Source organism: Piliocolobus tephrosceles, chromosome 2 (genome assembly GCF_002776525.5).
Source record: "Piliocolobus tephrosceles isolate RC106 chromosome 2, ASM277652v3, whole genome shotgun sequence".
Lineage (NCBI taxonomy): Eukaryota > Metazoa > Chordata > Mammalia > Primates > Cercopithecidae > Piliocolobus > Piliocolobus tephrosceles.
Window position 1 is genome coordinate 28693481 of NC_045435.1, and position 27998 is coordinate 28721478.

The following is a 27998-nucleotide window of genomic DNA, read 5'->3' on the forward strand; positions in this document are numbered from 1 at the left end:
TCTCTTTACACTGATTTTTATTAAACAAATAAGGCTGGTAGTGGAACATATTTTTATTTAATGCATAAACATATAAGTCCCTTTATTAGAGAAACTGTATATATTGATGAATATGGTCAATGGTCACATCTATGGGTTAATTCTTTAAAAATCAGAACCAATAATTAGGATAGATTTTATGCTCTCTTCACTACATTGTGAAATGTCTTGTGTAGTCATATTCTATTGTTGGAATGACAGCTTGTACAAATTTCAAGAAAATAAGAAGATACCTAAAGGTTTAGTTAAGGAAAATAAGATTTGTAAACAGTTCTATGTTTTAAGCCCATGTTGTAATTATCCATTTTATTAAGCCACTAATTTCTCAAAAAAAATAAAAAACTCTTAAATTAAGTCTATTAAAGAATTCAACTATGCAAACTTGTGTCTATTTAACATGAGGCTCTTTAAGATTACTTGACCACTCATTCTAATATTGAATTTGAAGCTTCTTAATGAGTAGGCGTTCATATAAGCACAATTACTTTGATATAAAAATAAACGGACAAAGCTATACATGTTTAATCGAGTACAAAATGTACTCATTTACTAGACCCCTTTAAGTTTGCTATAGTTATGTCAGAAAATAAGGCAGAATAGACTATAAAAGTACTGTAGCAAAAGAGAAAAAAATTAAATGAAAACCCTATATATTAGACTGATTCTAGGTTACTGTATGTATTTGTCAGACTGCTCTACTGGACTGTCTGTAATTAAATTCTAAAATATTTTTTATGTTCATTGCACTTAAAAACGTTAAGAGCTTACTTTTCATTGGGGGAAACCAATTACTATTATGAATTATATATAGACAGTCTTCCCAGTTGCTTCCTAGTATCCAGCATAGAGATGTGCCAGTTAGGCATAATAGGACTTTAGGAGTAAATATGGTTTGGACTGGAAGTTTTAGGTTTGTTTCAATATCAAATCAGCTCATAGTTATTCTCAGGGACACACTTTATTAGCAACGCCCCTCAGTCTGAGTCTCCATATCTAATCTAACACTTAGTAACAGAAACCACCACCATGTCAACTATTAACCTAGCATGAAACTAATTCAAGCTATCTGGCATCTTAATCATTGATTTTGACTGTTTTTGATGAATCTATGCTATGCGTACAGGTACTTTAGGATTCAACAGTTTGCATGGGCATTAACTTGAATTTATTACTTTTGTCAATCCAAGAAAACTGAGTAGGAAAACTATAGTAAGATACAAGAAAGGTGCTACTGTCTTGAGAAAAATGAACATACTGTATTTTAAGAATATCTAAAGCACTTCATGTAGTATATTAATTACTTTTTAATTTACCTATTTGTTTAAGCTGAATTATTTGCTTCAGAGACACCTCCGATTGACACAACCTGTAATTTTACTTTTACCTGATGGGAAAGTACATTTTTGGTAACAAGTTAAATTGGAAATGTACATAAGAAAGATACTCATGTCATTACTCTAAATTAGTAGTTACCTCTGTAACAAGGCTGAGCTACTGCTACACATGGGGACATGTTCTAATCAACTAAGCAAAGCATAACTACCACAAAAAACATTTTCTAAATAAATTAAAGACTTCCACTAGGATTTTCAGATATGAGAAGTTAAAACAAGTTATAGGTACTACGTCATTAAGATTACACTAAATTTCTCAAAAAAAAAAAAAAAAAAAATCCTAAAGCCATTTTGCCACTAATCCGACACACAGGGAAGGATACATATGAACTCCAAGTTCTCCCCCTCCTTCTGCAACAGTCTCAATGATTTTCTTCATCACCTCAGCATGCCTGGAAGCCAAAAAAAAAAAAAAAAAAAAAAAAAAATTATTTATTACTGTAGACCGATTAGACCAAAAGAGGAAAAACACATTTTCATTTGTAAAGAAATCGACCGTATTACTGTGAGTGAATTAATTTTTAATATCATAGTTACATTATAAACTTATCTCTCCCACCATTCCCCAATAGCTATAACGTATTTATTAAAATAGTTAAATTATAAAATATCTCCCCTCCACTTCCGAAACACAAGATTATAGATTGTTATGCCATGCAAATAGTTTTACCAGTGGAGGGCGTAATCTTAAAAAGCTATGGTAGTCACAGCAGGCACAATGGCATTAGTTAGTGTTCTGAGAATTGGGACAGATGAAGGAAGGCAGAAAACCAGGGAAGAGGAAATCATGCCAGGAGAAAATGTGGAATGACAGCTATTTGCTCTAAGAAACAAAAAAGAGTCATATCACGCAAATTAAATAAAAAAGAGGCACATGGTATCAGTTGGACAAAAAAGCAAAGAGGTATCTATAATCGTGTGATCTGGGCTGTTGATTTAGTTGAGAATAAGCCAAAACTGAGAGGGTTTAAGAAAAGCTAATTGGTCAGAGTTAAGAGGTTTGTGTTTGTTTCTTTGTCCTAAGGGGTATTCTAAAATTTATTCAATTCTATGTAAAAACAATTTTTTTTGCTTATAAAAAGAAAGGTATTTATTTATATGAAGTTTCTATCCTATCTATACATGATGGCCAATTGGTATCTCTCCTGTGCTACAGAAAACAGTGATATCAAAGTAGGCACAGAAACTAAGAAAAAGATACTTTTTAAAGAAAGTCTTTTTAACATACCTTGGCTTAAATAATGCTGCTTCAGTTTTTATGACTATAACCTTCATGATAGAGGCAGTCAACTTAGAATATGAGAGTGAATGTATCATTCCAGAGGATTTGAAGGCACAATCTGAGGCAGCCCATGGAACGGTCTAAAATATTCTTGAAGTTTTATTTTACAGGCACTCAGATTTTTTGAAATATTTGTATCCCATTCCACAACATAGTCATCTATTTTATCAAAATGTTTAACATAATTACCAGTTAAATTACTTTTCCCTCAACTGAGTAAAGTTTACACCTCAGAAAGAAATATGCTTCAGTTTGATAAGCACCATCCTAAGACCTTAAACCATAAGAGGAATCAAGAGAATAACTCTAAAAACTGAAAACTTTTTAATTACATAATTCAAAACTAAAGTGAATGGCTCCTAAATTATTTTTCATTGCTAGCAATTAAAGTTTCAGACATGAAAAGCACTCACAACACAGCAAACCATATCCAAACTATTTCTGAGTCAAAAACAGAATCTTCCAAACTGTTCTGGGAGCTAAAAAGTATAGTAAAATCACAAAGATCCATCTATTCTACAAACACCCACAGAGAACAAAAAAATTCTTAATGTATTAAACTTAAATTGGTGAGTGGTTTTTTTCCTATATATTTAAGCACAAGAAAATTTCTAAGGAGGACAAGAGAGAATTTTACTTGTTTATTAAGAAAATTTTTTTCCGTTAGGGTTCTATGTTTAAAGATTCTCAAGTAACAAATCCATGAAATATACAATCACACCAAAAAATATATTTATCTCTACATATACATACCTGCATGGGTGAACTGAACACATAGGAGGTGGTGGCAGATGAGGGTGATTTTCAATGGTCACTGTTTTCTTCACATGATCTTGACTGATGTCTTCATACATGTGCTCAACTGTTAAAGGCTGCCGTTGCTGAAAGCATAAAAAATGCTTTGAAATTACTATTTAGGGCCGGGTGCAGTGGCTCACTCCTGTAATCCCAGCACTTGGGAGGCCAAGGTGGGTGGAACACGAGGTCAGGAGATCAAGACCATCCTGGCCAACACAGTGAAATCCCATCTCTACTAAAAATACAAAAAATTAGCTGGGCGTGGTGGCGGGCGCCTGTGGTCCCAGCTACTTGTGAGGCTGAGGCAGGAGAATGGTGTGAACCTGGGAGGTGCTGCTTGCAGTAAGCTGAGATTGCGCCACTGCACTCCACCCTGGGCGACAGAGTGAGACTCCGTCTCAAAAAAAAAAAAAAAAAATTTACTATTTAGAAACTTTCAGCCTAAATCTCAAGGTTTCTAATATATTTAGTTCTCCATCTCACGTCACTTGCAATTTAGAATTCTAGACTGTTTAGAATGATTTCTGGGAAATTTTACAATTTATTAATATCAAGGGACGGACAGGAAGGAGTCATAGCCAAGCTCTGTGACAGCTACCCCGTAATGCAGAAAAAAAATCTCACAAAAAGACAAGTTTGTCGCTGTCAAAACATTTTATAGCTTTGTAACTCATCTTTTAGACTGATTTTATTTTCTTGTTTCCCATGTATAGCCATAAGAATGACAGGTTAAACAAGTTGATCTTATGTCAATTATCCTTTAATTCAATTAAGCAGATGAATTTTCTGTCTTAAGGGGAAAAATACGTACATACAACAATCCACTCTCTTCACATGTGACAATGGTCATTCTCTAAATGCCTACATATCCAACTGATGTAATCCCAAACAAAATTTAAATTTCCCTCACATTTTGAAGGCATAAGCTTAGAGGTCAAGGAATATGTAACAGACTATTTCTGTTTATGTCTTAGCATTATTGTTGTTACACTGAATAATTCATAGTTCATTCAAAATAAGAAAGAATCAAGTTCAACATTAATCATAAAACTGTAAAACAAATGATTTCCAACATTTAAAACACTGCAATAAATACCCATGGACCTAATGAAGAAGAAACTAAACCCAACAATTTAAAATATTGATATTAAAATATAATGCTTCTAATTTTTACCTCATCATAGCCAAACAACCATAATCGTGGAGTCTGGTAATATTTATCATAAGTGATGTAAAGGTCGTAAGTTCTGGTTTGCAAAATAGCATCTTCACCGCCAGCATCAGTTTTGGCTTTACAAGCTTCTACTATTTTGCTTGTATCTAGGGTAGCCTGGCACATAATAAAAGAGAAAAATTTACAACCATTAAATCAGTATGAATGTGACATTCTAGAAAACCTATTTTTTCCATTCTATATTTTGTTTTCTTAAGAGTAAATGAACTTGAACTTAAAGCTAAATTGTATATGCTATAAGCAATATGAACAAATTAGAATTTCTTTGAAAGATCAATATATTATTAATAAGAACACAAATCCCCAAGTTCATTCATTAAAAATTAACTAAAGAAAACTCAATTTACAAACCTCATCTGTTTCCAACAATCCACTCTCTTCATATTCTGTTATAAAAAGCAACAAAAGATTAATCAAGTTCAAGAAAATTGCCTAAACCAATTTAAGTATTACTTCATAGTATCATTCAAAAACTGAGGTTTTGCCGTTGTTTTTAACAAAGATATTTGAATAGATATAAGTGAGCTAATTCGATACTTCCAAAGGCAAAAGCCCAGAGAAAGCATGTTTAAGGCTTGACATAGTAATTCTGTAGAGTCCTCAGTGGCTCCACAGTGTATACAAGGCTACTTCTATAACTGCATAAACATGTTCATTAAAGTCATCGGTGACCTCTTTGCTGAATCCAGTGGTAAATTCCCAGTTTTCATCTTAATTGACCTATCAGGAACACGTGGCATTATTTAGTCCCTTCTCCTTGGAACATTTTCTTTCCTTGGCTTTTAAAATATTGCTTTCCTCCCACATCACTGACTGCTGCTTCACTATCTCTATGCTGGTTCCTCTTCATCACCTCTACTTTAAAAGAACCATAAAATCAAACATTGCAGTAACCAAGGGCTGAGTTTCCAGACCTTGTCTCTCCTCTATCCACACTTATTTCTGTAACGATTTCATCCAGAATCAATGACTTTAAATATCGATGACTTTCAAATTTATTCCCTGCCTGCAGACTTGGATATTTGTTTATTTCACTTCTCCACTAGATAACTAATGAACACTGCAAATATCACATGTCTAAAACTGAGTTCCTGACTCCCTCTCCAAAGCTAATCACTCTTGATTTTTCCGCATCTCAGTTAATGGTATCTTTCTAGAAGCTCAGGTCAAAAACCCTGGAGTCACCCTTGACTACTCCGCTTGTCACATATGACATCCAATCCAGCAGCAAATCTCTTTGGCTCAACTCTCAAAATATTCCAGAATACTACTGTTTCGCACCACTACCAATGTTACGACCCTAGCCCAAGCCACCATCTTTTCTTGCCTAGATTATCAAAACAGCCCCCTGTTGTCCCCTTCTCCCTTCAGTCTATTCTTACCACTGCACCGTGATTCTGTTGAAATGTTAAATCATGTCTCTCCTCTACCTGAAAAGAAAAAAACCCTCCAATGGCTTCTCTCACTCTGAGTTATGTCAAGACCTTATAGAATCTGGTCCCTGGTTACCTGACTCCCCCTTTACTACTCTCCCTTCTCTCCTATCTGGACATAAGCATACCTTACAGTATTTTACATAAGCCACACATATTCCCACCTCAGGACATTTGCACTCTTCCCTCAGATACCTAGTTTCATTCACTTCCTTCCAGGCTTTATTCTAATGGTGTGTACTTTCAATTAGGTTTTTCTTGACCAACTTATTTAAAACTTGCAACACTCATTCCCACCCCAAGATTCTCTATCCCCTTTCCTCCTTTATTTTTTCCTTAACACTTATAACTAATACAGTATATCTTTTGCTTATCTATTTTTTGTCTCCATTGATTAGAATATAAACTCCATGAGATCATGTCTACTGCTTTAGCTCCAACACCAAGGACAATACCTGATAAATACTGTACTGCCCAATAAATAATTTGTTCAATAAATGAAAATTACATTTATATTAGATACCACAACACTATTGTTGAGGAAAATTACATATATAGCAATTCTTTAACTCTATCTAGGGGAAATATAATAAACATACTAAATGACTACCAGATATTTAAGGCAATCCCACAGCTTGTACTTTGAAAACAGTGCTTTAATCGAAGGGTTCTATGCCACCCCACCAACCCAACTTGGTCAACTATGCCATTCAGAGACAGATGAAATTCAGAAACAATATTTGTGCAAGAAGGTGATGAGTTCAGTTTCTGACAACTATGAGACATCCAGGTGGAAATGAAACTGAAATAAATCTGAAGTTGAGAATATCTAGGCTAGAGGATTTGATATCGAAGTCCCTAGCATACACATGGTATGGGAAGCTGCTGTGATCAATTCTGGTTACAAGTAATTCATTCAGATTTCCTTAAGGAATAGCAGTTTACCATGAAAATAAGGACAAGAATCTCACTAAAATTTAGGAACAGATATAGCTAGGTTTCATGGGGAATTGAAAGTAATTTTGAAAACAAACTGAAAGGTACTTTTTTGGTCCAGCAAGCATCACTTGCCATTATGGTGTTTCAACTCTACCTGGCACCATCTTCTACTTTTGCATGCTACAAAACATAATCTATCTCACTCTAAAGTCTATGTATTTTTGGGATTCAGCTGCCTTACAGCCTTCAACGCCTGCCCTTTTTTCATATCCTTTTCCTTTTTCCGACTTCTTACACATGCACCCTATTTACATATATAAATATATTCATATTTAAACTCTCACAAACTATTGGATATAATTTATATGCTATCTTTCTTGTTGCAGAAATTCTCATGCCAGACTACAGAATGCCATTACAGAAGAAAAAGTCTGGCAGTACAGAGAGTAAGCAAGGAAAAAAAAAAAAAAAGAAACCCATGAAACAGTAACATTTAATAGCTGAGGGAAAGAAAAGAATCATGGAAGATTACTAGAAGAAAGAGTCCAGGAAAGAGGAGGAAAACCCAGTGTTATAGAAACCAAAGGAGAAAAAAAAAAAGGAAGATATGCAGAATCAATGCAGAAAAGGTTAAGTGTAATAAAGATAAACTGGATTTAACAAAGAGGTCACCCTGGTGACAGCAATTTTTTCATCTACTTTTAAATATCTGAGGTTTCAAATGTATTGAAAAAGATTATCATGCTCATGAAATACAAAGCTTTAAATAACCATGTGCTAACAGACCCATACTTCTCTGATTTTAGTGGGTTTCTCTCTCTTGTAACAATGATTCACTAATGCAGTGATTCTCAACTGGCAACTCTAGAAGGAGGACTTCTGGGAAACTGAGGGGATTCTGTGTAGTTCAAAAGGCCCCATTAGCCGGGCACAGTGGCTCACACCTGTAATCCCAGCACTTTGGGAGGTCGAGGTGGGTGGATCATAAGGTCAAGAGATCAAGACCATCCTGGCCAATATGGTGAAACCCTGTCTCTACTAAAAACACACAAATTAGCTGAGTGTGGTGGCATGCACCTGTAGTCTCAGTTACTCGGGAGGCTGAGGCAAGAGAATCACTTGAACCCAGGAGACGGAGGTTGCAGTGAGCCAAGATTGCGCCACTGCACTCCAGCCTGGTGACAGAGTGAGACTCTGTCTCAAAAAAAGAAAAAAAAAAAGGCTCCATTGAAACTCACTATCTTCAGGTTTTAGTTGAAAGATGCTATCAAAGAGGGAAAAGAAAATACTAAATGCATAACAAGCAAACTTTGTTCTGCTCTGAAATAATTTGGTTAGGAATTAGTATCTTGTATCTGTACCCAGTATTAAATATTTATGACTAATAGTTATTCCAATAAAAATGATGTTGTCCAAGACTGTGTTCGGAGTAAAATAGAAGCGTCCAAGATCAAGGTAAGTTTTACACCAATGAAATTTTTATAAACTAAACATATATAAAATATACCCTAGGCTGCTATATGCTAAACTTACAACTCAATGAAGAATTCTCAATCCGCATAAATTACAAATATTCTAAATCAATATTCTAGTGGAATTGAAGCAAATCTAGAACAGGAATACCTTCCATATCTGCAGCTTCTCCTTCATCTTCCTCTTCTTCCTCCTCACATAGTGCTGAGCAATCTTGAAGCCTTATATTGTCCTTTGAAATTAATTACATTAAAACCACTTAAATATATTCAATAATTTAAACACTGGACACCCATGTGATAGCACAGTGGTAACCACGGTGAAAATAAGAATGATAAGGCAGTTCTTCTCCACAAAAAACTCCAATGGAGATAATGAATTCATACATCAATCATTAAAAGTAATGTGCTAAGTGCTGTGACTGAAAAATGACAAAGGTTATGGGAGCAGTAAGAGTCATCTAAGCTAACTATTTAAAAATAATCGCCAGTTCCACTTCCAATAAAACAGTATTTTTGGTCAATCAATTCATTAGTATTAGAAAATCAGGTCAATATTATATTAACTTGTGCACTTATAATTTAAGGGGAAAAAGTGCATACATTTATAAATCAAATATATTATAAGCTAAAATATAAATCAAACACTATTACATTCTAATTTGTTAACAATATCCTAGCTGAATTAGGCAAGTTATCAGACTTTACAATTATTAAAATGCACAAAATATCAGTTTAATTTCTTAACTATATTAGCTCTACAGTGAAAGAACAATACTGACCAACAGGTTTAACATCTGGCTATTGTTTTCACAAAATTAATATTCTGAAAATCTGAAGTCAACATAATAAGCGGATAAATTGAACATTTAGTTTTACCTAGGTTACATTTTACTTAGGGGTGGTTTTATCTAACACTAGAAAACTTAAGTCATATGTTTAAAACTTAAATCATTCTTACACCCAAAACTGAAACCACAAAACCACTGTCAGTGTCTCAGTAATTATTATATGAGCTATTATCTAACAAATTAATCATTAAGAAAAATTTTCATCATATTGGTGATATTTATACTTGATAAAGTAGAATACAATAGAAATTGACAACCAAGATTAATACTTGCGTTTGGATGGCAAGTATTCTAAGTTATAAAAAAATTAAAGGTATTACCATAAGCCCATCCACGAAAACCACTATCTATACTACTCTGTCATTTATCATTCCCAAAGTCTGAAGCATACATAGTAATGGTCAGAGTAAACAAGATCTTCTGAAACAGCAAAGCAATTTGTGTGATTTCTCCTTAAGTCATTCAAACACTCCAAAAAGTCGAATTTCAAAATGAAGAATTCTCAGGCCAAATAACTAAATCTTAAAGCATAAAACTGTACCAAAAAACCCCACAAAACTTGTCTTAATTTCTATCACTTTCTGTTAAGCCCCAGTTACAAATCTGGAAAGATCCAAATGACAAAAACACATAAAGAATATCTTTAGTAACTGTTGTAGCAAATGTGTCGTAAGACTAGGAACACAATTATTCCACCTAAATAGTCTATCCTCTAAGTGATCTGATGGTTAAAAAAATAACTAAGACAAGGGTGAGAGCATTTTATATTATATTTTCATATCATTTCAAACAACTACAGGTATATAAAAACACAAAGACAATTGCAATTGATCTCTCTGAGAAATGAAAAGCTAATCTAATACCTACGACAGCCTAAAATAACCCAAAATTTCCAAGCAGAAAAACTCTATCCAATTATGTTTTACCCCATAAGTCATGCAATAAAACTTAACTGATTAAGCTTCTATTCATTCAAAATGTTACAAATTTGAATGATGCAAGCTACAGTTTGCTTTCAAATATTCAAACAAATAAACCCCAAATTACCAGTAGTTGAGGAAAATACAAAGAATGATTAAATTGCTTATGGCACTATTTAAGCTATAAAATTTAAATGTTAATATATCCTTAGCATCTACTAGTAAGCAAGTAGCTAATTCCACTCCAAAATTCTCTACTTATATGACATTTGGTACTAAATACATTTTAAAACAAAAGTCATCTCTTTTAAACTAGCCTAGAAGTCACTCCAGTCAGTGAAAATTAGTAGTTTGCACAAGCTACAATCTAAAAGCTGTTTTACTTAACCATACTGCAAATTAAGGAAAATAAGAGATGCATTAGGCAGCAGTAGTGTTTTGGTGTGTTGAGACAGAAAAATGAATGGGGAAGAAAGCTGGAATTTAAAAGAGCCTGATAATAACCAGGGTTTTTATAAGAAAGATATGGTGATTATATATGTGTGTGTAGAGATAGATAGATCGATAGGCAAATAACTAGTCATTAAATTTAAAAATATAACTAATTAAGCAGTACCTTGTTTTCCAGTGTGATCTCTTTAACTGCCTCGGTTATTCCTGTAATACCTATGTAAAATTCGGCAGAAAAGAATAATTAAAATTAAACTGCAAACACCCTATTTACTTATTAAAGTAATATAAAAATGCTGAAAATTCTCACAATTTCTCTGAAAAAAGGAGGCAAATAATAGTAGTATCTTTACAAATGAACTCTAATAAGAATAGTCACAATGACGCCTCCTCAAATTTTGAAAAACTCATTAATATTTTACCATGAATTATCCTGCCATTCTTCACTTATTATTCCTTACTTTCCTTGTTAGAATCTCTATCACACTTTCTCAGAAACAGAACAGTTTGGCCAGGTGCGATGGATCACGCCTGTAATCCCAATGCTTTCGGAAGCTGAAGCGGGTAGATCATCTGAGGTCAGGAGTTCGAGACCAGCCTGGCCAACATGGCGAAACCCTGTTTCTACTAAAAATACAAAAGTTAGCTCGGCATGGTGGTGTGCGCCTGTAGTCCCTGATACCTGGGAGGCTGAGGCAGGAGAAGTGCTTGGACCCGGGAGGCGGAGGTTGCAGTGAACCGAAATTGCACCACTGCAACCCAGCCTGGGCAACAAGAGCGAAACTCCATCTTAGGGGAGAAAAAAAAAAAAAAAAAAAAAGGAAAGAAAGAGTTTAAGAAACTATAGGACTCGTATGTACATTTTAATTAAACTTCCATCAAAATTTTCTCAAAGCTATTAGTTATCTTCATATAGTCTGATTATCCCTTATCTGAAATCCTTGGGACCAGAAGTGTTTCCAGTTTTTTTAGATTTTGGAATATTTGCATAAATACTTACTGGTCAAGTATCCCTAATACAAAAATTCAGAATGCTCTAACGAGCATTTTATTTGAGCATGGTATCAGTGCTCAAAAAGTTTTGGATTTTGGAACATTTCATTTGGATTTCTGGATTAGGGATACTCAATCTGTTTGTTATTTGCTTCAGAAATGTAGGATACCCAAAGGTAGTAATATCATATCACATTTATATGGGGCTTTCTACTGTTTCCACATCTTATTTAATCCTTACAATGACTATCCTATAAGGAAGTTACAGTAATAATGTATTCATATGAAGAAATGAAGTCACTGGAGAGATGACCTGCTTGAGTGTTATACCCAGTTAAATGATGAAATTGGGATTAAAATCCATACAAGCTAAGTTTTGGTTCAATTATCTTGTACTCTGCTGGGCAAATACCTCAAAATCTACTTGTCTCAAAGAAAGCATTAAGCAGGTGGCAGCACCACCAGTCAGCTAGATAACATTTCTACTTCAAAGTACCTGTCAATGTTAACAAAATAGTTTAACAAGAAGTACAGTAAGACAATAGCATCTAAAGTTACCAAAGAAAAACCCTGAGTACAGAATATGCTTAGCTCCTTTGTTAATCTTCTAAAATTTGAGATGTCTGTTCAACATGCCTAAACAAAAGAATAAGTAGCTCACTTTCACAAATAAAATAGGTTAAAATCCATAGGTCTTGCACAAAGCTTTTACTTCAGTTTTTCTAGAAATTACTATATAATAGGTATGATTATTTCATAACAGTAAAAACCAAATTTTAACATACTGAATTGACTGCTGAACATAAAAACAAAGAAAATCAATCTCTTTAATTTGCCAAAATATAATAATGTAGTAGTATGCCATTAAAACACTTCTAAAAGTAGGATATAGTTGACAAAGAAAAAGAAAGCTCGAATGACTCTAATGAGAGTAATACTCTCAAGGGTTATGATAATTTTATGTCAACTTAGCTAGGTTATGGCACCCAGATGTTTGGTCAAACACTCTTCTAGATGTAGCTGTTAAGGTATTTTTGAGATGTGATCAACATTTAAATAAATAGACTGGATAAAGCAGATTACCCTCTACAAGATGGGGATATCATCCAATCAGTTGAAGGCCTTATAAGAAAAAAAGACTGAGGTCCTCCAGAAGAAGATACTCAGCCTCCAGAATGCCTTAGGACTAAAGCTGCAATATCAACATTCCCTGAATCTCCAGTCTGCCGGTGCGCCCTGCAGAATTCAGACTTGCCAGCCCACATAATCACACGAGCCAATTCCTCTAAAACAAGCAAACAAACAAACAAAAAACCTATCTACCCATATCTATACCTATACCTATGCAATAGTCCTCACTTATCTGTGGGGAACATTCCAAGACCCCCAGAGGGTGTCTGAAACCACAGATAGTACCAAACCCTACCTACGCTGTACATGACAGTTGACCTGATAACAGAGTTGGCTATTAAGCGACTAATGGCTGGGTAGCATACACAGCAGGGATACACTAGACAATGGGATGATTCACCTCTTGGGCAGAACGGATTTTATCACGCTACTCCAACAGTGAGGGCAAAAATTAAAACTCATGAATTGTTTATTTCTGGAATTTTGCACTTAATGTTTTTGGACCATGGTTGACTACAAGTAACTGAAACCACAGAAAGCAAAACCTACTCTGTACACATCCTATGGGCTCTGTTTCTCTAGAGAACCATGAATAATACACAAGCTTATAGAAGAAAAAGCCCAGGAAAAGCAAGGATAAAGCAAGGGACTCTGAGTTGAATAAGGAACCAGTATATGGCCTCATAAGTCACTAACTTGATATTAACAACAACGCACAATCAATGGTTCCAGTCAGTCAACACAGAATTTCCTACTGATGTGTTGCCAACATCTTCCAGGCATGGAAAAACCAAAGCAGAAGAGTTAATAGACTTTCACTAGTCAGTGGGGGGAAAAAAAGGATGATTTCTGAAATTACTTTCAAAAGTTTTTCAATCTGTTATTTTCTTTAAGCTTTGATACAGCACTCAACTCACTAATAAGCCAATAAATTTCAGATCAAGGAACCCAAGTCCTAAATCTTTGCCTATATCTCCATAAGGAAAGAGGCAGCATCCTTTATTCAGAGTAGAGGAGAAACTGACCTAAGAAGGAACTTTTACCTGGGCAGATACTTAGCCCTCTGTCTACTGCAGTGAGTCTCAACTGAAGGCAGCAATTTTTTTCCCCCATGAAACATTCAGCAATGTCTGGAGGCATTTTTGGTTGTTAAAACTGGGAGATGCTACTGGTATCTAGTGGGTACAGGCCAGAGCTACTGCTAAGAATTCTACAATGCACAGGAAATAATTATCCATTCTAAAAAACAGTGCCAAGGTTGAGAAACCCTGTTCTATTACTACTAAGGATATAGCTCCTAATCTCTAGGACTCAAAGGGAGAAAAACTTGTATTTAACATCAAGGACTTAAACTTAGAGCACATTTTCCATTCCAAAGAGCAGCGCCAATTTGAGAAACCCTGTTTTATTACTACTACTAAGGATACACCTCCTAATCTCTAGGACTCAAAGGGAGAAAAATTTGTTTTTAGTATCACGGATTTAAACTTAGAGTACATTTTCTTCATCAAAACTAAGTAATAAATGGTAGTTAGCTTCAGCAGCACATAATATGCATTTACATAGTTATATAAATATAGTGGCAAAACAGTGTTTTAGGATTTAGAATAAAAAAGTATATTCAAGGTTTCAAATAAATCATGGAAACACTTATAAAAACCTTGCATTCAACTCATTTAACAAATATTTAACAAATATTTACTGAACAACTTCTATAGCATACACCGTGATAGATACTGAGAATTCAACAACGAATCTTTACTTTCATGGAGCTTACAGCACTAAAAATTTCTTTTAGTTGTTATTTAACAAATAATCATTAAATACTTAATAGTTGTCAGTTCTCTGGGTAAATGTGAATACAGTATAGTTCCTGTCATAGAGGACCACATAATCCAGCAGTGGAATGACAATGACATGTAAGCAAGAGACGGTAAACCAAAGTAGTATGCATATTCAGCATCTCTGATGGACTTTTTTCCCCCTCTCTTTATTTAGGAACTAAGAAAATAATATTGAGTATTTTCAAGTTGCAATGGAAGTAGCAGGTATTATAGAAATTTGGCATACTCTAGCCGCGTGCAGTGGCTCATGCCTGTAATCCCAGCACTCTGGGAGGCCGAGGCAGCCAGATTACGAGGTCAAGAGATGGAGACCATCATGGCCAACAAGGTGAAACCCTATCTCTACTAAAAATGCAAAAATTAGCTGGGCATGGGGGTGCGCACTGGTAGTCCCAGCTACTGGGGAGGGTGAGGCAGGAGAAATCGCTTCAACTCGGGAGGTGGAGGCTGCAGTGAGCAAAGATCGCACTGCTTGCACTCCAGCCTGGCGACAGAGCGAGACTCTGTCTCAACAACAACAACAAAAAGAAATAAATTTGGCATACTCTAAAGGCTTCTTTTTAAATATTTGTCCTCCTGCTTTTTCCATGTAAGTCTACTGGGACAAAACTATGCCTTATGTATCCTCTTTTTTAAATCTAGGCTATTATAAAAGATTGTGAAAGAGTTTAAACTAAATGTATGTCATTCTATTCTCCTCTTACCTGTGTTGTGATACGTATCTACCCATCCGCCATCACCATCATCTTCTTCAATGATAGCTTCCAACTCATCTGAATATTCCATCTGTTTGCACCGCTTATAGCACGGCACTATAAAAAAAATGGTAAATACAGTTACTAGCACATAATCTGCTAACCATAAACCCATTAGAAAGAAGAGCTTAGTCCATAAAATAGGGTGTTTATACCACCAAAATACTAAGTGAATATTATGTTTCACTTTCAAAGGTGATTAAGAGTTACATTCAGCCCACAGACACAAAATTATTTGGCTACATTTACCTTTTCCTAAATAGCTTTGTCAGAAGACAAGCAGAAAGTCTCTATTGGGAATGTTCTACGCATTCCTTTACCATGATGGTCTGTGAAGAACAGCAGGCTGAAGTTCAATGTCAGTCTAATGAATAATAATACCTTATTTTAATGGCTTTACTCTCAGAACATGGAGCTACCAGCTGTCATATTCAGTGGTGGTAAAGGTGACCTCTTGTTTTCAAAGCTAAAGCAACTTTCAATATAAATTTTATAATTCATATTTAAGTTCCAATTATTCACAATGGATAAAACAGTTTAAAATCCATCAACCTTCTGATTTTTACTTCTTTATATCACACTAGTAAGTTGTTCATACAGCAAATGTGTCAATTAACAGGCATTATTATTCACAAGCCTAAGATTGGGTAATTATATGGTAAAAGCATTATGGTATAAAGTCAACAAATTGCTTTTTAATCTCCTGATTTTTTTAAACAATCAGGATATAAATTATCAGCCTTTGTAAAAAGAAATATACTGTAGAAAAGAAAAAACTGTTTTGTACACATTATTTTCCCTTTCCTATAATGAGTAAGTTGGAACAGAAATCAATGTATTGTTCTGTGACTAGTTAGGAACTATAACAACCTTTTGATGTTGTTTTTAAATTTAACTTCATAAATAAAACATTACCTGTTTCCACCAGGCGCGGTGGCTCACGCCTGTAATCCCAGCACTTTGGGAGGCCAAGGCGGGCAGGTCACCTGAGGCCAGGAGTTCGAGGCCAGCCTGACCAACATGGCGAAACCCTGTCTCTACTAAAAATACAAAAATTAGCAGGGCCTGGTAGCAGGCCTGTAATCCCAACTACTTGGGAGGCTGAGGCAGGAGAATCGCTTGAACCCGTGAGCCGAAATTGCGCCACTGCACTCTAGCCTGGGCAACACAGCAAGACTGTCTCAAAAAAACCAAAAAAAAAAAAAAAAAAAAAAAAACCACTACCTGTTTCAAAATATTTTTGTGCCCTTCTATGACACAACGGGTAATAACATCTTCAGCTCTGCGCTTTTAGTTATCATAGGTAGTATGAATTACATTTTCCATACAAAATGGCAGTCTAAAGAAGATTAAAATCAAATACCTAGAAAGATTATTATGAAGCCAACTTCAAAAAAATCCACTTAGAAGTCTAACTTTCCTTAGGGCCTTCTTCCTTCATATCTTGACAACTATATGTTTTTGGCAGAAAGAAATAATAGAAAGAGGAGATAAAACCAAGGAAAAAATTTTCAAGCAACAGAAAAACCCAGAGCTTCATTTTAATATACCTCTGTGCAAAATTTATTATTATATGCAACATAATTCTTACCATTTTTGGTTACCAGAAATTGTTTGCCTGTTGGTAGGTATGCCTTCACTTTCAATTCTTCCCCTGTAGCCCTTTAAAAACAGTGAAAAGCACCAAAATACAAAATATATTTTAATAGGCAAATATAGAGCAGAAAGTATCACATATAAATCTCAAAATGACATAATCCATACTTCTCAGAAAATTGGTTTAAAATTGATTTGGGAAGGATTCCATTAAGTAAATATGTCAGGGCATGGAAAAAAGCACAACAATAATATAAGTGAAATATGCTGCTCCTCAGTAAGTTGTAGCCCATTGTATAATCTCTCACATTTTTAATCCTAAAGTACTGCTGCTCATCTTGAGAACAAGGCAGAAAAAAAAGCTGCAAGACATTATGTAACAATGTAGGTGGCTGGCAAAATCCCTGTTCCTATCACTGTATTAAAATCAGAACTAAGAGACAAAAGATGCTTTGAATCATAAAATGACAATATTAACAATTCTTGAAAACAAAAAACCCTTTCATTGAGTGCTTATTAAGTATAGAATTTAAGTTTCCAACATGTTATTTTCAATTAGTCTTCATAACTCTAAACAGTAGAAAATATAAATATCCCATTTTATAGTTAAGTAAACTAAAGATTAAACAGATCAAGTTGCCTATGATCACAAAACTAGGTGGGAGAGCAAGGATCAAAGCCAAGTGACTTCAGGGCTCCTACTTTTAAACACTGCTCCCTCTGTGGGTCAGAGCCAACTATCTACATTTCTGAGCTGCTCTGGCACCTCTTCTTAAGAATTTGTGGGTCATCTGAAAATGGTGAGAGGTGGAATGGTATGTGGTGTCTGTCACAAACATATGAGCATAAATTTGGAGTTCTGCTGTCTTTTCAAGCTTCAGTCTAAAGTTCAAACCATTGATCTGGGCACAAGGTAAAGTCAGGAAAAGCCCTAAAATTATTTGACAGTCTTCTAGGCTTCTTTTGACTAGTGTCAAATTCAACAATGTCATGGCAACACCTGAAGTTCTAAGGGAAGAGTTAAAATAAGTTCATAATAGCACTTGTCACATGAAGGTATAAGCATGAAGGTATAACCTGTCACTAGCACTGATTTAAAATGAATTTTTCCTTTGGCCTAGCAATTTAGCCAAAAGTGTGGACACTAAAGTGGGGTATAATTGAGTTCCAAGTTACAGTAAAATTATTTAAATCATTGTAATTCATAAAATGGAATAAAACTACTAGTACCTGCTAAAAGAGATCCTGGCCATATATACAGGCCCCTACAACAATGCTATAAATCAAATACCTAAACTCCTTAAACAATTAAGCTGGTAGAACAAAGAAATCTCAAGGCTTATCATATTGAAAAAAAATCCTAAATCACTTATTTTCACAAAGTGAATATTATTGTAAACATCATGTCCCTATTTGACTTGAAATACACATAAATTATAGACTAGAACCTAGCTAAATATTGTTTTAACAGAATACCTGGAATATAGAAAAAAGAAAAACCTTTATTAAATCAGAGAGCTTCTATGACATGAATTTAATTTTAAATATGGAACGGAAAACACATGAAGGAGAGAAAAATACATAAAAACAAACTTGAAACTTTAGTCTTTTGGTACATAAATAATGCCCTACAAAATAAAGAGTAATTGAAAAAAGCAGTGACAACTGTTTCAGCTACATGTTAAGTACTAAAATGCAGGAGAATAACAGGCCACAGATGAAAGAGCATTTCAAGGTCTTTAGATATTAAGAAAAACATTATCAATTGGAAACTTGTTAATTATAGAACTCCTATCTCCAGTCAAAACTATACTTTTCAACTACAACTGAAAAAAAATTTTAAGAAAAAAAAAAAAAAAAACATAACAAGTTGAAGCACCTACATCCAAACAAGGTGATAATTCCAAACAATTCTAGTTTAAATAAAAGTTCTGCCAATATTTCAGCTACCAACACGGAATCTTTATCACGAGTACTTGAAAGTAATAAAATATTGTGATTATTCAGAATATTTTAAAATATAGATTGTGAAAACTGCTGAATTGCTTAAAGTACTTTAGTAATTAAAATAAAAGCTATTAAAAAAACAAAAACTTAAAGCCTCTTAAAAGCAGACTTATAGTGAAGGCCTTAATTGGTATCATAAACCTTTCTTTTAGCTTTAGCTAGTTTCCTAAAGATGGAGCATACTTTTGAACCTAATGGAAAATGTTTATGTCTTATATTTTAAAGAAAATAAAACTGCAAAATCTCTGCATTTATTAATGCCACAAAAATGTTCAATAAATTTTGTTAATTTGAAAAAAAGCCTGTTCAAATTTTTTTTTTTTTTTGAGACTCAGTCTCACTCTGTCGCCCAGGCTGGAGTGCAGTGGCACCATCTCGGCTCACTTCAAGCTCTGCCTCCCGGGTTCGTGCCATTCTCCTGCCTCAGCCTCCCAAGTAGCTGGGACCACAGGCACCCGCCACCACGCCTGGCTAATTTTTTGTATTTTTAGTAGAGATAGCATTTCACTATGCTAGCCAGGATGGTCTCCATCTCCTGACCTCGTGATCTGCTTGCCTCAGCCTCCCAAAGTGCTGGGATTTCAGGCATGAGCCACTGCGCCCCGCCAAAAACCCGATCAAATTTTATTAAACTATTTATTATTCAACAAACCAGAAGGTCAGACCTAGACACTATAAAGAAAAGAAATAATAGTAAAGAAGTAAATGCATTTTTCTCAAATAAGTCCACCTATTGTGCTAACATAGTAAAATAATGTAGGTACAACACCCACTTGTTCTTCCTCTACTTTGAGTATCACTGCAGGCACTGTTTAACAGAAAAATCTGCTGGGAGTAAGTTAAACTGGTCATTCTAATTTTCATCCATCAACCTGTTTTGCAAATTGCTATAAATCTGAAGCCATGCCTTTTACTAATTTTCTATTCTTTACTCAATATTACTTACCATTGCCATGTTGGACAGTGGTGGACTAAGTGATCTCCAGCTGCCACAAACTATTCAGGATTTAGAAGTAATATGAAAAAAAGAAAAAAGAAAAATCAAACATCACTTAATGTGCAAGGTGGCAAAATACCAAACTGATGGCCCTAGGTAACACTGAAATCCAGTAAGCAATTAAAATATAAACAGCACCAAAGCTGCTCTACTAGCCTCAAGATTTATTTTTGATTATGACTAAACCGTAACATTTTCTAACGTCCATAAAAAAATTCAAATTAATGTTGGAAGAAAAAACGTCAAGTGCTGTTTTTTAAAAATTCAGTTTTTATCATTGGATTAAGTAATGCCAAAAGCAGTATCATGAAATTGATAAAGGTAAGGCTATCAGATTTAAATTGTCAAAATCCATTTTAAGGATACAAAAATGTAGACACATTCTTGTCAAAGACTGAAAATACAATAAAAATCCAAAAAAATTACTAAATAGATATAAGTCTATGATGTAAATCTACTTTATTATATCACAGGGCACACTTCTTCCTCTTTTATTATTTTTAAAAATTTAAGTAATTTTGAAAGCTGTTTTGCACTCCTAAAAGAGAAATGCAGTGCCAAAACAATGGGAAAAAAGAGTGAGCTTTTTGGTCTCACTCTGAAAACACCTACAAAATTAACAAATTGAATCCTCTAACAAACCTTAGGCTTTCTAAGTGGGCTGAAATTTTGTACAAGTTTTTGTTTTTTTTCAGAAATGTAAACCAGATTCCGGGAGATAAACTTTAACTTTAACCATTTGAGAATTAACGAACATGAGCTGATCTTACTGGCTAACCGAAATCCTGCTTATTTCTGTGGGCAGAAAATTTAAGTCTGTTAAGCATAACTGCCGTGTTCCAACTCAAGCAGAATGCGCATTGTCAGGCCTCCGACCCAAAGCTAAGCCATCATATCCCCTGTGACCAGAATGTATACATCCAGATGGCCTGAAGCAACTGAAGATCCACAAAAGAAGTGAAAATAGCCTTAACTGATGACATTCCACCATTGTGATTTGTTTCTTCCCTACCCTAACTGATCAATGTACTTTGTAATCTCCCCCACCCTTAACAAGGTTCTTTGTAATCTCCCCCACCCTTAAGAAGGTTCTTTGTAATTCTCCCCACCCTTGAGAAAGAACTTTATGAGATCCATCCCCAGCCAGCAAAACATTGCTCCTAACTCCACGGCCTATCCCAAAAATCTATAAGAACTCATGATAATCCCAGCACCCTTTGCCCTCTTTTCGGACTCAGCCCGCTTGCATCCAAGTGAAACAAACAGCCTTGTTGCTCACACAAAGCCTGTTTGGTGGTCTCTTCACACGGACGCGCGTGACACGCGTATACTTGCCAAATTACTTCTATTTCGCAAAAGCTCTAGCTTAAAATCTTGTATCATTCATGGGTTTATTACACAGCAAAAAATTACAAAATATTTAATCTCTAATACCTTTCTGAGAAAGTATGTCTACAAAAAATACTCTATTTTGAGCATACAACTCTATCAAATAATTCTAGGAGTAACCTCTTTTAAGATGAAACATTAACAAGATACAGCAACTGGATTCCTGACTTTGTTTCTGTTCTTTTACTTCAAATAACCTTATTATTTAAACAGCTTAAGTAAACAGCTTAAAGACAAAAACCAAAATAAAAACAATAGTCTCTTCCCCAAGTTTCGAGCACTTTGAGGTCACTGCAACCAGATGCTACATTTAGCTCTGTGGTTATCAGGAACTAATTTATTACCATTAAAAGTAGTAATTTAACAAAATGAAACTAAAATAAATAATTAAAAATTCTTTCATTGTATTGCCTTGAGGTAACAAGACAAACATTTTGTCTCATAGTCCCTATAGCAGCTTCTATTTAAAAACAAGAACACTAGAAGGCAAGAAAAATGAAAAAAAAAAACAAAAAAACAAAAAAAAACCAGACTTGCACTGATACTAAACACATGTGTACATCTGCCCTCATTAGCAATGGCCATCATTACTTGCTTCATGTGTTCAAATAATATAAGATTCAAATTTCTAAATGATCAATATTGTTTGCAGTAGCTTTCTCTTAGAGACTAAAAATGTTCTCTTGTGATCTTTATTATCAGTATATAATACTAACTCCAACAAGAATCAATGTTTACATCTTGGTGAGCAATCCCATTCCTCAAGCTAACCTCAATTAATAGTATTCTACTTAATCAAATCATACATACATCCAACATTAGGTTTTCCTTTTTTTTTTTTTGACAATACAGTATCAGATACTAGCTGCTCCTCTTTTTAAGCACGATACCGTCACACCTCTGAATGAAAACAAAAAGACAGCTGATGTCTGGCAGAAACCCAGAAACAGTAAAAGGAAACAAATGAACAAATCAACTCAGTATATAATATTTACACAAAGCAAATGATGCCTTCCCATTTCCTTCTCCAGGCTCATTCTACTCTAGCTCAATCCTGTAATTGTGCTCTATCCCAACACTGCATTATGTGCTAGGCACCCAGCTGGGCTAATTTGGCCTTGGAGTTTTTTAGAGGGAGGAAAATTCATAAATTGATTGATGTTGTAATTAAGTAACAGTTATTTATTCTAGGATGAATTCCTGTTTTGAAACGGCTTAATTCCATCCAATGACCACGGACTTGCATCTCTAACTGCAACTATCTATTCAACAATTAGTCATCTTCACAGAGGAAATAAAACCAAAGAGTGCAAGAACAGCATACTTTCATCTCCACTCTTGATTTCAGATAAAGAGCCATGGTCAAATTACACCTGCTTGGCAAGAATGTTAATGATATCCTTAAAAATCAAAACTTAGTTTTATTTGGCATTTGAGGTAATAAAAACTATGGCAGAACAGGATCTTTACAGAACGTCTAGCCCACAACCGTTATTTTATAGATGAGGAAACATGAAGCCTCGGCAGGTATAGCATAACTGATACCCTCATTAAGAGAAATTACAGAAATAGGTCTAGAAGGCAGGTCTCCTAGATTCTTTCCACACTACCATGTGTCTTCACCAAAAATAAAAGACAATTTGAGATAAAAGATCAGTTAGGCAAACAATTCTTTTTTTTTTTTTTCCTGAGACGGAGGCTTGCACTGTCACCCAGGCTGGAGTGCAATGGTGCGATCTCAGCTCACTGCAAGCTCCGCCTCCCAGGTTCACGCCATTCTCCTGCCTCAGCCTCCTGAGTAGCTGGGACTACAGGTGCCCGCCACCACGCCTGGTTCATTTTTTTGTATTTTTAGTAGACAGGGTTTCACTGCGTTAGTCAGGATTGTCTCGATCTCCTGACCTCGTGACCCACCTGCCTCGGCCTACCAAAGTGCTAGGATTACAGAAATGAGCCACCGCGCCTGGCCAAACCATTTTTAAAACTCACAAGGATTTGGAACTAGACAGATTCCATTACAACTGAAAATTGAAAGATCAGTTAATTCTCTAGCTTAACACCCTGGACCTTAACAGCAGCAGCCTCATCATACAATGAGGCTTAAAAGGTTTGTTTCAAAACAGTGAATAAAGTTCTATTGCCAATAAGAGGTGTTTTCATTGACAGTAAAAAAAAAAAAAACAAAACAAAAAAAACAAGCTTAAACAGTCTTTTATTAAGAGCAACATAAATCTGATAAAACCATAACTATTCATAAAATTGGTGCCTGAAAAGGTTTTTAGCCCAGTATTTATTTCTCCAGGGACAACAAAATACACTAAACAAAAAACAACTCTTAAGATAAACAGTATCTAAGTAGTGAGCAAAGTTTTCCAATGAAAACTCACATTTGATGTAGACAGAATCAAGACACCACAAACACTACAGAACTTACTGCGCAGCTCAATATAACACCAATACAAATGAAGGATAAGTGATATAGGACTCGTTTTGATCCCTTCTTTCACCCTCATTTCTAAATAAAAAGGAACTACAGAGAAATATGAGAAGTGGCAAACTGATGGGGAAGTTACATCTTTTCCTGTATGGGAAGTAGAAATTCCCATAAATCACAGTCATAAAACCTAATTTTACTCAAATCAAAATTAAAGTTCGAGATGTTTTCTTATGAAGCAGAAAAGCCACCTAGTTTAATATAATTGTAAAATAAAAGGGCTTCAGTATTATCTTCAGCACTCACCTCTTCTGGGGTAATTACACCTGTTTCCTTAAACTTTGATTCCTAAAAAAAAAAAAAAAAAGCAAAGAAAAACATTATGTTTCACAATCAATTAAATATATTTTTGGGGCAATTATTTGCCTGGTACCCTTCCAGGCAACGGAGCACATGCAAAAAAAAAAAAAAAAAAAAAAATCAGTCTATCTATCTAGTCTATAATCTATCTATCTAATCTATCTATCTACCTCCCTCCCTCACTGGTATCTATCTATATCTGTCTATTTGTTTCACTCATGGTAATGATCACAGGAATATACAAGTCTAATGTAGGAAACTGACATGAAAATAATTATACTACTATCAGATCAGAGTTATAATAGAGTAAAGCTCTATGTAGAAATATTCCTTTTTTTTTTTTAAGACGGAGTTTCGCTCCTGTTGCCCAGGCTGGAGTGCAATGGCGCTATCTTGGCTCATGGCAACCTCCACCTCCCGGGTTCAAGCGATTCTCCTGCCTCAGCATCCCGAGTAGCTGGGATCACAGGCATGCGCGACCACGCCTGGCTAATTTTTGTGTTTTAGTAGAGACGGGGTTTCTCCATGTTGGTCAGGCTGGTCTCGAACTCCCGACCTAAGGTGATCTGCCCGCCTCGGCCTCCCAAAGTGCTGGGATTACAGGCGTGAGCCACCGCGCCCAGCCAAGCTCTATGTGGAAACATTCTAAGATTTAAATAAAAATAAAGCCTTTCAGCAATTCTGTGAAATGAATAATTATCTTTATTTTAAAGCACAGCAAAAATGTCTTAAAGATGTTTAGACATCTTACAATTCAGCCAGTCTTATTTACACTGAATAATGTTAGAAACCAAATCTAGAAATCATTTAGCATTTTCCCCTAATTCTCATCTCCACCAAGATATTGACACACTACTCTCTCCTCTAAAGCAAGGATGCTATAGACTAAATTTTTCTAAACTTTAAGTTATACGTAAGATTTTCTGGTAGAGTCTACAAAAATGAAAACACTCATTTATAAACATTATTTATTCAACAAATGTTTACTATGTACCAGACACTATTTGAGGCAGTGGGGATATTTAGGCGTGAATAACAAATACAAATGTATTCTTGCCCTCATAAGGAGTTTCAACTCCGGTTGAGGAAGAAAAGCCAAATGGTAATGAATAACATGTCATAAAGAAAAATGAAGCTGAGAGGAATCTCTGGGGTGGCTGGGGAGAGATAGCCATTTAAAATAAAATGGTAAGAGAACAAAGACTTCACTGAATGATGACGTGAAAACCTCAAGGAAAGGAACATGCCATAAGGCTGTAAGTGCGAAGTGCGTTTCAGATAAAGGGAAGAGCACATGCAAAACCCCGAACCAAGAGTGTGCTTAACGGAATAATAAAGAGGAGATCAGGTTAGCTTAAGCAAGAGCAGTCAGGGGGTGGAGGAGATGAGACTGGGGCCTCTACCAATTAAGCAGAACCTTAGCGATGATTGTAAGAACTTCAGTGTTTACTGCACGCACATACTCCAAACAAAACATTATTTTTCTTAATTTTTACTTGCTAGGAGAAGGCTATTACTTATTTCCTGAGGACTTTGTTTTTTCTCCTTGCCCTCCCTTATCTAGCAGGAAACTAAGGATTCTCTCTGTAAACAACAGTTTGCACAGGAGTATCAAGGAGACGGTCATTAATTCTCTCCTTTTCACTAAAAACATAGATCATACATACTGACATGCTAACAGTTCCTTTTCAGTTTGGTGAGCAAGATGACTCCTGAAAACTAATTCTACATCATAAATTTTACATTTAATTTGGGCAGTCTCTTGCTCCTCTCTCCCTGAAACTAAAAAGTTGTAACAATGGTGTATTATTAAAATACTGTATACCTAGGTAGATATGATATTCTGAAAAGTTACCATAATACGTAAAAGCATTTGATTCAAATGTGAAAATTATTTTCCAATCTTAGTTTGACTGAATAATCTCAAAATGACTTTCACGGTAAACAAATGTAAGCAAAGCAACAGTTGAAATTCTCATTTATAATCGTTGGTTTATTTCTTACTTGGCCAATAAGTTATTCTTTTAAAAGGAGTTTTACAAAAACGTATTTAAAAAAGTACAGAGCAAATATTTCTCTTTGGTCATGGAAAGGGAGCAAAGCAAAACTCTCCACTATTCTTCTTAGTATATTAGGGTATTTCACCCCCACATTGAGATTGGTACACTCTAACTGAAAGCTTAAAAACAAGTAGGAAAAAAAACACAAAAACTAAGCAAGAACTTCCCATTAATTTACTATTATTGCTCACTTTTCAGAAAGCAAAAATGAAGTTACAACAAAACACAACTCCAAGAGTTATAAAAGCGAAGCTTGAAGGCAGTTGTAGAAATTTACTTTTGAAAATAAAAAAATCAGTCACTACTGTAACAGCTAATGTGTTACAATATTTTACTTTAAAAATGCTGTACTGCTGCCAACATATTTTAAAAAATTATACAGGCAGGAGGATCAAACCGTGCCTTGTTATCACTAATAATCAGTTACGGCTATCTGAAAAGCTTGGGAAAAAGGTTTTGCTCGTTAGATGGGTTCAAGGTTACCGAATGAGATAATGTTGCCAATTTCACCTCGTTCCTCTGAAACCTAAACGAGTTGGGATCCCAGTCACAACTTACCCACTACAGCGAACTTTCTATGAAACTTAAAGGAAAAGTGACATATGTCAAACAGTGAATTCATTTTTTAAAAAGAGAAGCAAAATCCTTGTTTAAAAAGGCTAAAAGACATTCCTAATGTCTTTTAGAGCGAGACTCTGTCTCAAAACACATAAATAAAATTTAAAAATAAAAGCTAAAATTGCTTTGAAGAATTCTTTTTTGCTGTTGCAAAGTGTCATTTGCTCATCCAGTCTTCGGATTTAACGATCTTCAATCTACTCGGCCGCCAATCACCCTTCCAACCCGACGTACACGATCGCGCAGACTTATGACGGGCGAAGGCAGGAATACGCACAGAGCGTCCCTCCAAGTTTACCCCTGAGGGGTCAGAAAGCCCTAAGGAACAGCCGGTTAAGACTACGGATGAGGGCTGCACGTTTCCCTGGGTCCCGAGCCCTACAGCCTTCCTACACCGGCGGGGACTCCTGCGGCGACCGATCCCTGAAGAGTGGAGCATGTGCCTGACAGCCCCTGGCAAGCCCGGCCTGGCTTACCTTGAGGACCGGGGTCAGGTACTCAGCCACTTCCAGTGCCTTTCCCTTCACCGTATTAATCACATTCTGCATCCTGGGGCCGGAGTAGCGGCCGGCCCCGCGACGGGATGGAAAATGCAGCCGGGTCAGGGGCCGGGGAGTCAGAAAATGTCCTCGCTGCCACCGACTCGCATCAGCACCCGGCTGGCAGCACCCGAGGGGACGGGACGCGACGCGACGGGACGGGCGGGACGAGGGGGCGGGGCGGCAGGCACCACGAGCGAAGACAGGGTGCGCGATCCTTGAGCCCCAGGCAGCCCGCGACGGACCGGGCCCAGCTGTCACCCAGCCGCGAGGGAGGGCAGCCAGGCCGAGAGGAGACCTGAGGCGATAAGCGGCCGCACGCGCACCCTTCGCCCTCTCGGGAGCTGCCTTTCCTCGCTTTGCTTCACTCGCGCCCCTTCCGGCTTCCCCTTCCTTCTCTCTCTCTTGCCGTAGCTGCGCCGCCACCTGGGCCTCACGTGACACTGGACTCTCCCGGCACGTG

General features: G+C 35.8%; 1 protein-coding gene across 1 annotated transcript; it reads right to left on the reverse strand.

Moving 5' to 3' along the window:
- On the reverse strand, positions 1 to 27974 carry ATG3 (autophagy related 3). The gene is made up of 12 exons (XM_023213178.1): positions 27473 to 27974; positions 24265 to 24306; positions 20085 to 20134; positions 17127 to 17197; positions 15485 to 15592; positions 10979 to 11028; positions 8743 to 8824; positions 5099 to 5133; positions 4688 to 4843; positions 3469 to 3596; positions 1757 to 1825; positions 1 to 272 (listed from the first exon to the last, which is right to left on the reverse strand). The coding sequence occupies exons 1-12, from the start codon at positions 27542 to 27544 to the stop codon at positions 191 to 193; spliced, it is 945 nt and encodes a 314-aa protein (XP_023068946.1). The 5' UTR covers positions 27545 to 27974; the 3' UTR covers positions 1 to 190.
- Between the last annotated feature and the right edge of the window lie 24 nt (positions 27975 to 27998).